This window comes from Cryptotermes secundus, unplaced genomic scaffold (genome assembly GCF_002891405.2).
Source record: "Cryptotermes secundus unplaced genomic scaffold, Csec_1.0 scaffold88, whole genome shotgun sequence".
Lineage (NCBI taxonomy): Eukaryota > Metazoa > Arthropoda > Insecta > Blattodea > Kalotermitidae > Cryptotermes > Cryptotermes secundus.
Window position 1 is genome coordinate 1,083,727 of NW_019724585.1, and position 13,563 is coordinate 1,097,289.

General features: G+C 38.1%; 1 protein-coding gene across 1 annotated transcript in view; it reads left to right on the top strand.

Annotated features, from left to right (window-relative positions):
• Positions 1-13,563, top strand: part of LOC111862259 (Golgi apparatus protein 1) — a 38,350-nt gene that overhangs the window by 21,742 nt on the left and 3,045 nt on the right. The window contains exons 11-15 of the mRNA XM_023847499.2: positions 1,504-1,689; positions 4,706-4,906; positions 6,763-6,882; positions 9,388-9,622; positions 12,624-12,730. Coding sequence (XP_023703267.1) covers positions 1,504-1,689; positions 4,706-4,906; positions 6,763-6,882; positions 9,388-9,622; positions 12,624-12,730 — 849 coding nt within the window. The remainder of the gene's footprint in view (positions 1-1,503; positions 1,690-4,705; positions 4,907-6,762; positions 6,883-9,387; positions 9,623-12,623; positions 12,731-13,563) is intronic.

Genomic DNA, 13,563 nt, shown 5'->3' on the forward strand with positions numbered 1-13,563 from the left:
TGCCTCTGTGTACAGGGAGATTATGTTGAGAAATAAAAGCATTTTTCAAATCATACTCTTATTGGTTTAAGTTCTATATCCATTTGTAACGTACTTATTGACTTACCCTTGCAATTAAAATGAAATAGCCTTGAGAAGTTTGGTCACAATCACTGCCATCCTTATGGAAATGGTTGGGAAATGAATATAAATAACTTGTCATTAAAATTCGCTAATTAATGTGATTCAACAGCAATAACAGCTACTCAGATTTTAATAACAGATAAATATAACATACAAAATTATACTTTGATGTGAATACATATCACGCATGACCAACCAACAACATTTGAAACTAGAACAATAGAAACTGTAATTAACAATAACAACAATAATAATAATAGTAATTAATTTTAAGCTACATATGACATATATCTTGCATTAATGCTATAAAAATGCATATGACCTTCCGCCTAAAATGTAAATGTTGGTCAGTGTAGGAGAAAAAGATAGCAGAAATAGTAGAGTGTGAATGTAAAATGATTACCTGTTGATGGCCATACATTGGTGATACATGTTTTAAAGTACGAAACAGTATAAATTTGTTTAATTTGTACAGGAATTGTGTTGACAGAACCTGTAATAAATAGTTCACACACAATATGACGGTGAAATACAATGTTACTAATAATAAATCATTAGTTAACCTTTGATTTATCTTTCTGCCTTTAGCATTTCCATTCAGGCTTTTAACTTTACAGAAAAATAGTTTAATGTATTTGCAGTATGCATTAATGCAGGCAGTTCTAAAAGTAATATCTTGAAATAAAAGCTGCAGTGAAGAATTAATCTATGTGTTGTGAACATAAACCATGTATTTTTAATTGAATTATCTGGGATAACAGGAAAGTTGAAATTATGTATATAACATACATTCTGGTTAGATGAACAAGATGAGTCTGAGGTATATGTAAAAATTTTTGAATATGAGTGCCAGTGGAATATGATTGAGCGTAGTTGAGAAATTTGATTGGGTGCTGGTTTTTGGTTGGTATGCTCAACAGTTCCAAGGGAGAACCCATTAGGTTTGTGAGATGAGGTCTTGTGTTCAGGATCCTATTGGCTGTGAGTACAGCAGGTGCAATTGTAGGGTGATGGCAATACTACAGTTTAGGAGCATGGCATGACAGTAGTTTCAGAACTAAATAATAGTATTTCCAAAATTTATTCTTCCCTTAATTTCCCAATTAACTTAATTCCTATTTGTTAGTGTTTTTCTGGAATATTTAAATACTGAGACATTAAATGCTTCATTACATATAGTTATTCTAAGCCTTTCTGTTTTTTGTTGCATTTCATGTTCTGCATTTAATTCTGTCAGTATTTACTTCAAGACCAGTTTACTGAAATGTATTTTACAGCATACCACATTTTTCTGATCCTGCCTACAGGTGAACAACTTTTGCATGTAACTGTAGCTTTCATTGCAGAATCTGATAAGTATTGATTTTTGGACTGTGTCAGGTGTTGGAATGTCTGCAGATGAATAAACCAGAACTCACAAATGATTGTCACAAAGCAATTTTCAATGTTGAGAAGGAGGAACTACAGGACAGCTCTGTGGATTACACACTATTGACCACATGCAGACATATGATTCGTCAGTTCTGTCATGAAGAGGACCGATCACAAGCACTTGTATGTCTCAAGGTAAATATGTGCATTATGTATGCAGTAATAAATTGTACAGGGTACATTCAAAATCAGAAAAGGATGATACACTCTATTTCATAATTTGATTGAGTAGCTGTACATTGCTTCAGAAAGGATGGTTTGACATCACTTAAGCACAGCATTTTCCTGTGGAACATTGTTTTTCAAATGCCTAGTGCTCATAGGAGATTGGTAATCACTGGTCTTACCCCCTACTCTCTCTTTAGTTGAGATTGGTATAGATGTTCTTGCATGTTAGATGTTTTTATCGTTTTTTATGTGTGAGTGATGTAACATACATTATTTGATATTGTATTGTTTATTGATAATATCCATTCATATGCATTGTTTTTATAAACTGGATGCATTTTAAAAGATAAATGGTTAATAAGTTTTCATCTAGTATTTAAGTCTTGTTGTAGTCACATTTTATTATGTTTAGTGACTGTGTTTTCTGTGTTTTATATTATGTTATTTTGACTTGTTCCAGTGATTGGTTGGAACATTTGTTTTGATTTTTGACATATTCTATATCCAGTGGTGTGTCAACTTTTTTCCTGCCCTGTAATTGGATCTACTTGAATATAAGAATAAATTATTTATTTAAATTATTTAATGAAAAGAGTGAATCATATCCACCCTTGCACTGCAGCCGACTATAACCTGTTGTTCATCATCTTTCTGAATTAGCCCTCTAGCTGAACCTCAGTTTGAATGGAACACAGTTCTTTGATTAATGGAGCCCTTTGATAGCTACTTCAGGAAATAGAGTCTCGAGTGATGAGATCTTAATTATCTACCATTTAACAGTCACTTAGGACACATGATGCTATTTCATCTTTGTTGCACCACCATTTGCAGGTAGGACTGTTCTATAGTCCCAGCTTGAAAACTGTCCTTTCAAGTGAAACATTCCTATGAGTGGTCCCAGTAATTACCCAGTCTTTTCAGCAGAGGGTCTACTAAGAAGGCCCCAATGTGCTTTTTGGCCAGGTGTGGACTGTTTGAGTATTTATGGTGATCTCTATTTACCCAGTCCTTGTAGGGCCACTTAGCAACTCTCAGAGATGCCACATGCAAGTTCAGGTCCTGTGAATGTCAATATCCTGCTCTTGCCATCTGGTCAGCAGTCTCATTCCCCTTAGTTCATGTTCTGGTACCCATAATCATTTGCACCTTATAATTTTCAGTGATCTGTATTGGGGATTGTTGGTAATCTCAGCCAGGTTTAGAACTGGTATGGTAGTTTTTAAGTGACTTGATCATAGTCTGTCTGGTAGAATACAGATGTTTCTATCCTCAGCTGCACATGCCTTATTGGCATAGCTTCTGCCTGGAATTGTGAGGTGTATCATCCAAGGCTGAAGCTGAGCTTCTTCCTTACCCCAGTGGCAATGCCTTCATTTGTTTTGGGCCCATCTGTATACCAGACTAGGCTCCCTTTTTCCTTTGGCTGAAACCTGCACTCCACTTCACTTCTCTCAGGGAATCTGACTGAATGGTCTGTTACGTATGTATCTTGGTACAGTTATGTCAGTCACGATTTGTAGCCCTGGAATCCTTCTTAATGTACCAAGATGTGAGCATGCCCATACCATTCAGATGTGGGCTTCCATTAACTATTGCAGAAGAATCTGTATATTCCTGCTTGGACCTTGGTTTCCAGCTTCAAATATGGTGGAAGACCTGATCTCTCTTTACCTTACTCATGGCCAAGATGGGAGGGCTCTGCTGGATGAGTGGATGGACACACACACACACACACACATGCATGCACATCCCCCTCCCTCCCTCCCTCTCTCTCAAGATAGGGACCAGTGGATGGTTCTTGTGAACATGGTAATGAACCTTCAGGTTCTATAACATGCTGGGAAGTTCGTGAGTAGCTGCACAATTGGAGGCTTCTCAAGAAGGGCTCAGCTCCATGAAGTTAGTTTGATAGTGGATTATGAAGAAATGAGAGAAATCAAGTGAGCTTAATGCTGATAAAGCATGAAATACTCCAATCCACAGCTGCTCTTCTTAGAACAAACACATAATTGGAAGAAGGCTTAAAACTGCAAGAGATTTTGTAGTTATATTAAGTATATATGCTCTACTAGAAAGGAAAGAGGAAGGTACTATATAATTTTACATAATATTATGAAGAATAATGGATTAATTAAATCTGACATGTTGGTACTATGGGAAATTTTATTGTAAATACTGGCCACAATAAACTCAAAGGAAATATTAGCAGAATTGGGGATATGTATCAATAATGGGGGGAAACTGATTTATTTTGTTTTATACTGTAATATGAAAATAACAAATAGAATTTTCCAAAATATAAATAGACAAAAATGTGCATATATCTTCCTCTAGAGGCTCACACACCCATATAATTTTAAATCAAATGACATCTGATTTCTTGTTAGGTACTCAAGTTCATAGAGACCCAGAGATGACCCAGGTTTTCAAGATACAGTTCTTCAATTTCATGTTTAGAAAAATTGTGTAGTACATATTATGAATTTGCTGAGTGCATAATGCTTTCTGATGGTGAGGACAGTGATTTTGCAATACACTGTAAAATCATCCAATGTGAGCATGATCTGGCAGCTCAGCTTACCCTAGTGATACGGTCACTTTGATATTAAAGAAGAAGGAAGGAAAGATTCCCTAAACTGCAAAAGCAAACACAACACTCACGACCCCTTCAAAGGGATTTAGATACGCTGGTCCTACAGTAGACTAAACATGCACATTGTTTATTTTCTTTATATAGAATTCAGTTTTAATTAGTTCAATTTCAAAGTCCTTCAGAGTTATTACAATTACATTTCTCTCTGTTTAATGATAATAGCCTGAAATATTTAAAATTATTTAACTCCAATTGTCATATTCATTTATTTGTCAGTCTTCTAAATCCTGCATAGTGCAGTATAGTGAATCTTGGTGCCAGAACTGAATGCTGAGGCGTACAGCCTTGTTGGCTTCAATTTCTTACTGATGTGCAATGGATCTTTTGCAGAGGTACAAAGATGAAACTACATTTGACCCAAAGTGCAAAGGGATAGTGGTACGTCGCATGATTGAGCAAAGCCATGATTATCGTTTCAACCCAATGCTACAAAAGGGATGCCATGTTGATATATCAAAATTTTGCTCTGAAGTCATTGCCAAAGAGCCACAGGATAAGGAATTGGAAGGAAAGGTTGTCAAATGTCTGAAGGTAGGGATTTTTCAAAGAGTACTTCATTGTAATAAGTTAACATGGCTATTTGCTAATGTCGCAGTTGCAGGAGCACGACACAACAAAAGCACAACACACAAGATAGTGAAGGAGTGCTCCAACAAAGGAGAATGGGCGTGACTGACGTAGTGAGGGGCGACGTAGCGATGTGGTATCCTGAACAATTTTAATATTTTTAACGTTTTTAACGTTTGACAATGTATATGATAGATACATATTTTAGGTATTTTAATGTGTGAACATGGCATGCAATGAACTGGTTTGACGTGGATAAGTAAGCACCTGAAGATGGCATTATTATGCCGAAACATGTAGTGCGGGGGAGAGAAGGAGATAAATGAGTGTATGCACTGCAAGACGGATTAAATAAATCATGGCTATTTGCTCTGATATTATTAGTCATCAACATTCATCATCATTTTTGCAGTGAAGTAACAATAACCATGATCTCAGAGTAACTTTGTCTTTCAAGTGTGACTAAATTTAAATAAATAGAGCACTTATTGTGTTTTCACTAGAATTGGCAGCTGAGTGACCAGTCAGCACAGAGGAGGTCTGCTGATAGCAGGAACTGAATCCGTTAGAAGGGTGATAGAAATATATGAAGTTAAACTCCACTATTGCAAGTTTGCATCTTTTCCTTGCATAGTGCTGTAACCTTAAAAGAAATACCTTGATTTGCATGCCCAAGCTCTCAAATCAATATACAGCATTCACAAGTTGAGAGAGAGTCCAGAAACAAAAGACCACTCATATCCTGTCCATATGTTGAGCATGTGATACCAGAAAGTGAATTGAACAAATGATATTGCAGGAAAGTTGCTGTGGTGTGAAAATATGTAGATCTGCATCATTTGTGTCCTGTAGTATGTCCAATGTTGATCGCATTGGCCGAGCAGTGTAAGTCATGAACTATCTTTGCCTGCTTGAACACTGGGGTCATGGGTTTTAATCCTACTCGAACATGGATATCTGTATCCATTTATTCTACACTTATGTTGTTCTGTGTGTAGGTAGCGGCCTTGTGATGGGCTCATCCCCCATCCAAGGAGGCCTACCGACTGTGTACAGGATTAAAAAACTGAAAAAGCAGGTAAGGCCCAAAGGGCTGTAGAGTCAGAAAGAGAGAGAATGTCTCATTCCTTTACCTTTTGTATAATCTAATTAAATAAAACAGATTAGAATGAGTATAATACATTTAATATTATTATTAAGTTGGCTATGTGCCTGGGTGCAGGAGTAGCCACAGGATTCTACTGTTAAAAGTGTAAGGGTAGTAGTATACAACATTGCCTGTAAGTCTTATTTCAAACTTACAATTATAAAGTAGTGTTGGATAACTTTATCATCACCAAGTATTGTTGCTCTTTGAGTTCTTCCCTTGGACTGGTGCAAAAGCAAGTATGAAACAGACATTTTGTAGATCAAACAGGACAGTCGCTTCACAAAAATGTCTTATTGATTTTCCATCCTCAAGTTAGTGGAGAAGGGAAATAAGATGCAAGCTTGGCTACAATAATACATGGATGTTTAGTGGACATTGTAAATGCAGTATAACAACAGCATCACACTATTTAAAAAGAAACTTTCATTGAGGAGTAAAGGTAAATCTGTTTGCAGATTATAGCATGGGGACAATCCCCACCATCCCCAAGGTGAGAATGCCACTACTAACTATGAACATCATAAATTGACCATTCAGTACATATATTTTCTGCATTCCAGACTAATTGATTCCAGGTATTTTGAATTACTTAGAGAACTGAAAGATTTTAATACATTTGAAATGGTTAAGTTAAAAGGAAAAAATAAATTCTCGGTTTTCTTTCCTGCAGACAAAATTCCGGGAGCGTAAACTAAGATTAGAGTGTGAACAACAGGTGGCTACAATTCTGCGTGAAGCAGCACTCAACTATCAGCTGAATCCCCTTCTGGCAACCATGTGCAAGAATGAGGTAAATGTGAAAATATCAGTACTTTCTTTTTTAATTTCACTGCTGTGGATTAATAGTTGTTCTCCAGTACTGCATAATATAATCAGTGTACTCACACATTCTCCTCTTATCTACTAGAACTTTAATTACATTCTACTAAATAGGAACAGAAGTAATTAATAACTATGAAAATTTTCATCCAGTCTATGTTTCCAAAAAATGTCAGTTGTCAAATGAAACCTTCATGTTTTATGTCATCACATGTTTGCATGTCATATGATGTATGTGTACAGTGGAACCTCGGTATATGAGAATTTATGAAATCCCAGAAAAATTCTCAGTGTAACAGATACTTGTAATAACAGAAAGTGGTTTAAATATGTAACTACAAGTACATCCCCTTAACTTTTGATTATGCATTCAGTGTAGCAGTAAAAGTAAAATAGTAAAGTTATCCCTGTAACAGGCCATGAAGGCCCATAGGGTTGTGAGACGTTAAGGGTCCCACATTACCTTGACAATCGGCTCAAAGATGGTGGGAAGGTTGTCAGCTTTACGCGCTGGCCGCGCTTTACTCCCCAAGAAAATCATCTAATTAATTGCTGGTACTCATTTCTGTTAGAGGATGAGTAAACCCCAGGGCCTAGTGCGGCCGGAAGGATTAGGTCAGTTGCATTCAGTGTAGCACTTAGGTTTAAATAATAAGGCATATATGGCAATACTTTTTCCTCTTTTATATTGTCGCTTGTTGCCTAGCTACCGCAACAAATGACTTCACGCAGGTTTTTGATTATTGGTTTATTGAACGCTCACTTTTACACTAGCGAGTACAATTATTATCACTTTTACTGCTTCTGTGAACGGAACTGTTCTCGGTGACCGCTAGAACTTCACTGTCTATATCCCGACCACTGCTAATGCTCTAATGCTTTAATCTGGTATATTCAACCGCCTTACTACGCCTTATGCGGACCACTTCCAGAACACCGTTCTCAACAGTTCGGTTTTGCTGTTGTTGTCCAGCAACCCTCTCGTGTCTTTCATCTCCAGGGAAACGCGTTTGTTGTCCTTTCATCTCTGGGAAAACGTGTTTGCTGTCCTTTCCTCTCTGGGGAAACAACATTTGTTGCTTAAGGAATTCCCAGGCAACGGCCCACTGTTATTGCGTTTTCCTGGTCCCCTCCTTAAGGCTGTTTGTCCTGAACAGCCTAACTGTGTTTCCTTTTCCTTCATTTCCGGGAATTCCTGCTACCGACATCTGCATTTGGTCTCACTGTTTTTCACGCATCCTTTGCGGTGTTCATTCTACTGCATCCAGCCCTTCCTTCAGGGGTGCTCGTCCTGAGCAGCTTCATGGTAGGGTGTGAGCCAGTCCAGTTATACTACCAGTCATTCCATGTTTTCATCATCATTCATTCTCCAGTCATGCCAGGGAGGCTGGTGCTTCTACATTACCGGTTCCTCCTCTGTGTGCTATATTTTTTTTCTTCGTTTCGGAAGGGGTCGACCCCTCCACAAGGTCCAATCCCTGTTTTGTCATAGGCTGACAGAGGAGCCAGCTATTCGCTTCTCGATCTCCAGTCCAGCCATCTTCCCGTATGTCCTGTTAGATTATTTCTTTTCCAGTCATGGCTGCTGTCTTCCGCCCCATCCTCCGATATTGTTTATGGTTTTCCTCCCTCTTCTTGGATGTAGCGGCTCTTCTACATCTTGGCTCCATATACCCTTGCTGCATTCCAGTTTTGGCTGACGTCTCCTCCCGAACGTCTGTCCCTTCCGAACTTGTTGTACCACACTGGGCTTGGTACAAACTTTTCTGGCTATTTTCCTCTTGTGCCATGCCACAGTAGTGCCAAAGTAGTTACAGAAGACATTTTTAATGCAACAATTTTGAATAAGTATTTGCAGGAAATTAATTATGGAGTTAGGGTAGTAAACTTTGCCACATCCAAAAATTGATTGTCAGAAGTACGTTCCCACATTGTATCATTCATAAATTCACTTTGACATCTCCTGAGAGACTGAACAATCAAATTAGCCATATTTTGATAGACAAGAAATGACATTCAAGTGTACTTAATTTCATCAATATATACTCACAGAAAAAGGAACAGTGCAAGTTTTCTTAGGTTATTATATACCGTATATTCCCTTTTTCTTAAACTTCATAAACAGTGTTGAAATTAATCCCTACCTCCTTCCTGTTTCACTTTTTGAAGATCTACCAACTTCACACATGTATTGTTTCAAGTTTCATATTCATTCAGATCTTAGTCATTCTGTTTCATGCCATAATTAGAGTTTTTAAAAATTTTGCATTTCATGCCAGCCAGAGCATAGTAGATGTTTGATGGAAGCAGAGGTAACTGTAGTTAAATGCTTAACTCTTCTGAACAGAATAGGCAGAACAGACTCCCAGAACTTACTGTACAATAGAAACTGAAAGGATGTAGAAATGTAGGAAGATCAAAATGTGCCTATGAAATTGTGCTAAGTACAACTACGTAAATATGCACCAACTTCTAGATACACAACATGTGTCGGTTGGAGGATGAGACAGAGGATGGCTCAGGTGCAGTGGAGGAATGTCTGAAGATGGCTTTCAACAATCATCGCATCATGAACCCTAGTTGCGAGCTGGAGATTGCAAGTCTTATTGAAGAAGCAAAGGCAGACATACATGTAGACCCTTTGCTGCATCAGACTTGTGGTGTAGATGTATCCAAATTCTGTCGTGACATACCTCAGGGAGCTGGTCGCCGTAAGTGTTAATTTAAGTTATGCCTTACAATGAAACTAAAACATAGAGTTTTGTTATGAAATTAAACGCAGAATGACTTCAGTATCAGCTTTTTATTTTGTAAAAGTACAAGTAATGTTTTATAAGTAACAGTATGTAATTACCTACCTACCACTTGGCGCTACAGCCTTGGGTGAGCCTTGGCCTCCTCTACAACCATTCTCCAACAGTAATTAATTGGCAAATCCATATTGTAATCTTATTTTAAATAAAATATTTTTAACATCTCAAAAAAATAAAAATATCTCACATATTATTAGGATTATCGTGTTTCAGTCTCTTGTTGTGTGTGAGCAACCTATTATTGGTTCTATCACCACAGTTTGTGTATAAACTTTATGTTATTTTACAACATATTTCAGCTGTTTATGGCCATCATGAGGTAAAATACTTGCACTCACCATGTACTTTGCTGCTGTTTCCCCCCACATTGGCCAATTTTACAACTGGGCGAGATCATATGTGTTATATGTCAATGATAATGCCAACATATGATTGATCTTCAAAAAGTTTATGCATTTTTTATTTTACAACTCTGTTTTATTGATGGACCACCTTTGTGGTCTAGTGGTTCCTGGCTACAGATCCAAAGGTCCTGGTTCGATTCCCAGTGCTATCAGATTTTCTCAGAAGTTTTGGGTCTGGAACGGGGTCCATTCAGCCTCATGAGGATAATTTAGGAGCTATTTCAAGGAAATAGCGTCTCTGGTCTAGAAAACAGAAATTAACAGCCATGAGGATTCATTGCACTGACCATGCAAATCTGCTAAAAGTTGGCACTAACTTCGCCGACAAGCGGCGGTTGCTTGGTCGGTCGGTATAGTTCACTAGAGGACTAGAACCATGGAGTTTGTTTTTTATTTGTTTTAACCCCATTATTATAAAAACAAAATCCATCATTTTTCTACATATTCGCCCTGCTTTTCAACATATTTTTCTGATCATCCTACCTATTTTTAATGCCATCATAATAGGCTTTGGTTGCACACGTAGCCACTGATGCACCACATTCTTTACGTTCTTCACATCAAAATCTTCTCCCTCCTAGAGCTTCTTTAAGTGATCCAAAAGGTGAAAATAACATGGTGCCAAATCTGGACTGTGAGCTGGATTTTCCATGACTTCCCACTTCACTTTCCTGAGGCTTTCCAATGTGCGGGCTGCAGTATGGGGACAGGTGTCAACATGCAACAACAGGATGCCCTCTGGCAGTCACCCTCTTCTTTTAGAACAAATTGCAGGCATAGCCCTCTCTGAAGTACATCACAGTAGGTGGCACTTATGACAAGGTCTCAAGAATAGGCCCTTGAGAATTCCAGAAAATGGTCAACATCAATTTGCCTACTGATGGTTGCATCTTGAATGTCTTAGCAACAGGAGATGATGGATCTTTCCATTGCATGCTCTTCCACTTGGTTTCTGGTTGATAGTGGTGAACCTAGGTTTCATCACCTGTGATGATCTGTTGCAGACAGCTGTCAGCCTTTTCATGATAATGAGCCAAATGGCAGGAACAAATGTCTTAAGTCAATGTGTGTATGTTCATCTGTCAGTTCCTTAGTTGGCCACCTGGCACTGAAGGTTATCGTGCACCACAGAATAGGCAGACCGAGTGCTGATATTTAGTTGTTTTGCAGTTTTGTTGACCATCACTCTTCTATTTTGAAGAATGTTTCCTAGCTCTTTCCTCATTCTGTGTTGTGAAATCCAAAGAAGTGAAAACCAGGTGATCTAATTCATGATAGAATAGAAAGGTCTGGCAGAATCTTCTAAGGAAGGCTGTGGCTCAAAAAGAAGCCTGTTTTGCTGATGATGATGATGATGGAATATTTACTGAATAAGTATTATAATGACCACATGGTTTGGAAAGTTATTTTTATGGAAACCAAGTGGTTAGGAAAGGAGGTAATGAAAAACATTTAGCAGTAATGTGGGTAGGAAAGGAAGTGAAGAGAATTTCTAGTGCCTGGTGCAGTTATATTTTGGTGGTTTATTAAGTGTTTGAATGGTAGATATGGAGGAAACAGGCAGAAGCCAGGCTTTATCCATCTTCATGGCTAATGTTATGAGGGTATTTCATTATTTCAGTAGCTTTCCTGAAGATAAAGGGATAGTAGATCCCAGAGGTGGCTGTAACCTCTTTTCTGTCAAGATTGGTGCTTGTTTAGTGTCTGTGGGCTATTGATGACTGGTTCTCCACTCTGGCATTCCTAATGTTTTCAGATATAAACGTATCTGGCTGAAGTACACCTTAGCACATGAGCATGGTATCTTGGAAACACCTGAATTTTGACTTGGGAGTTTTCTGTCCTTGGCAGATGTGAAGTAGGATGTCATTTTGTTAAATGGTTTCTGGATTGTATGGATACTTCTTTTCTTCAATGGCCAGGAGTTGTGGTCAGTTTTACCTTGGATGTATGTCCTATTTGGGCCCTCTTCATGTTGTTTTTTTCTTTTGGAGGAGGGGGGGGGGACATCTGGTCCTGTTTGCTGTGTTGATGTCCTGCAGGGAGTAGCCATTATCTCAGAGAACAGCATCAACATGTCAGAGATTGTTCTAGCTCTAAACATGGGGTTGCAAAAACATTTTCTTCATTTCCCTCTATGACCACTTGATCTCCAAAAAATCCTTTAGTTGCCTCTTTCTCTCAACCATGTGGTCACTATCTACTGGATAGCAATCTTCTTCATGCTTTCATCCAACCATGCCTTCACCTCTTTCCCACTCTCCACTGCCAGGTATAAGGGCTTCTGAATACTACCACCGCCATCCCAAAGTGTTTCCAGGTGTGGGAAAACCATCAGCATTCTGTGCACCTTATTCCTGAAAAAATGAAGGCATGCAACTTGGGAACAGGCTGCATTACCTTGAATTACAAGAAAGAAACAAGTTATTGCCAAACTTCCTGGTATTAATTGCAATTTTGAATTGTAATTTTGTGGTGTGTTTTATATTGTGTAGACATCCAGTGCCTGCAGAATGTGTTAAAGGACCCAACGAAGTCATTACAACATGATTGTTATACAATGCTGACAAAAAGAATAGAAATGTTTAAAAATGCTGCTGTGGTGAGTAGAATGTTACAGGTTTTATTTTATTATTTATATCAAAATATGGCAAATTTGTAACATTTTGGACAGTAAAAAATAATGATAAAAATTCATGATGAAATTAAGAGAGAATTAATATTTTCATCTTTCCATTTTTGTCTAAAGCATAAAGATTTTAATTGTTTTATATGGGTGTGAGTGACACTTGATCTGTCACCATGAGGGAAGAACACAGATTGAGCATGCTATGGAATGTAAGAGCTGAGGGGAATATTTTTATCAAAGAGAGAGGAAGTAACAGGATGGTGAAAGAAATTCCGCAGTAAGAAGCTCATTATTTGTGTGCTTCACCAGGTACTAAAAGTGTGAGGATGAGATGGGCAGAATAGTAGTGAATGGGGGAAGTAGAAAATGATACAAAATTTAGGTCAGAATGCCTAAAGGATAGAAACCACTTAGAACACCTGGGTATAGATGGGAGGATAATATTTTAGCATGTAGAGCAGTTGCTAAATGGTGACTCTGTAATCAGTGGCCGTTGCTAGGTAATGGCCGCAACATTAATTGGATTCAGCTGGCTCAAGATATGAATGAATGTATAAGAGATGGGCCTTCTTGGCCACAGTGATCTATTGTGCCTCCCCTTCTGATTATCCCCTCAGTAATCCTGTGCTTCGAATGAAGCATAGGATTTTGTACGTGGGGATGTTGAAATAGTCACTAGGTTCCATAAAATATTGACCCAAGTGACGCAATCTCAAATAAGCTAAGGCCTCACATTCACACAAGATATGTGTGGCTGTTTCATTTTCTTCTTGACACCTCTCACAAGTTGGACTATGACTGAGTCG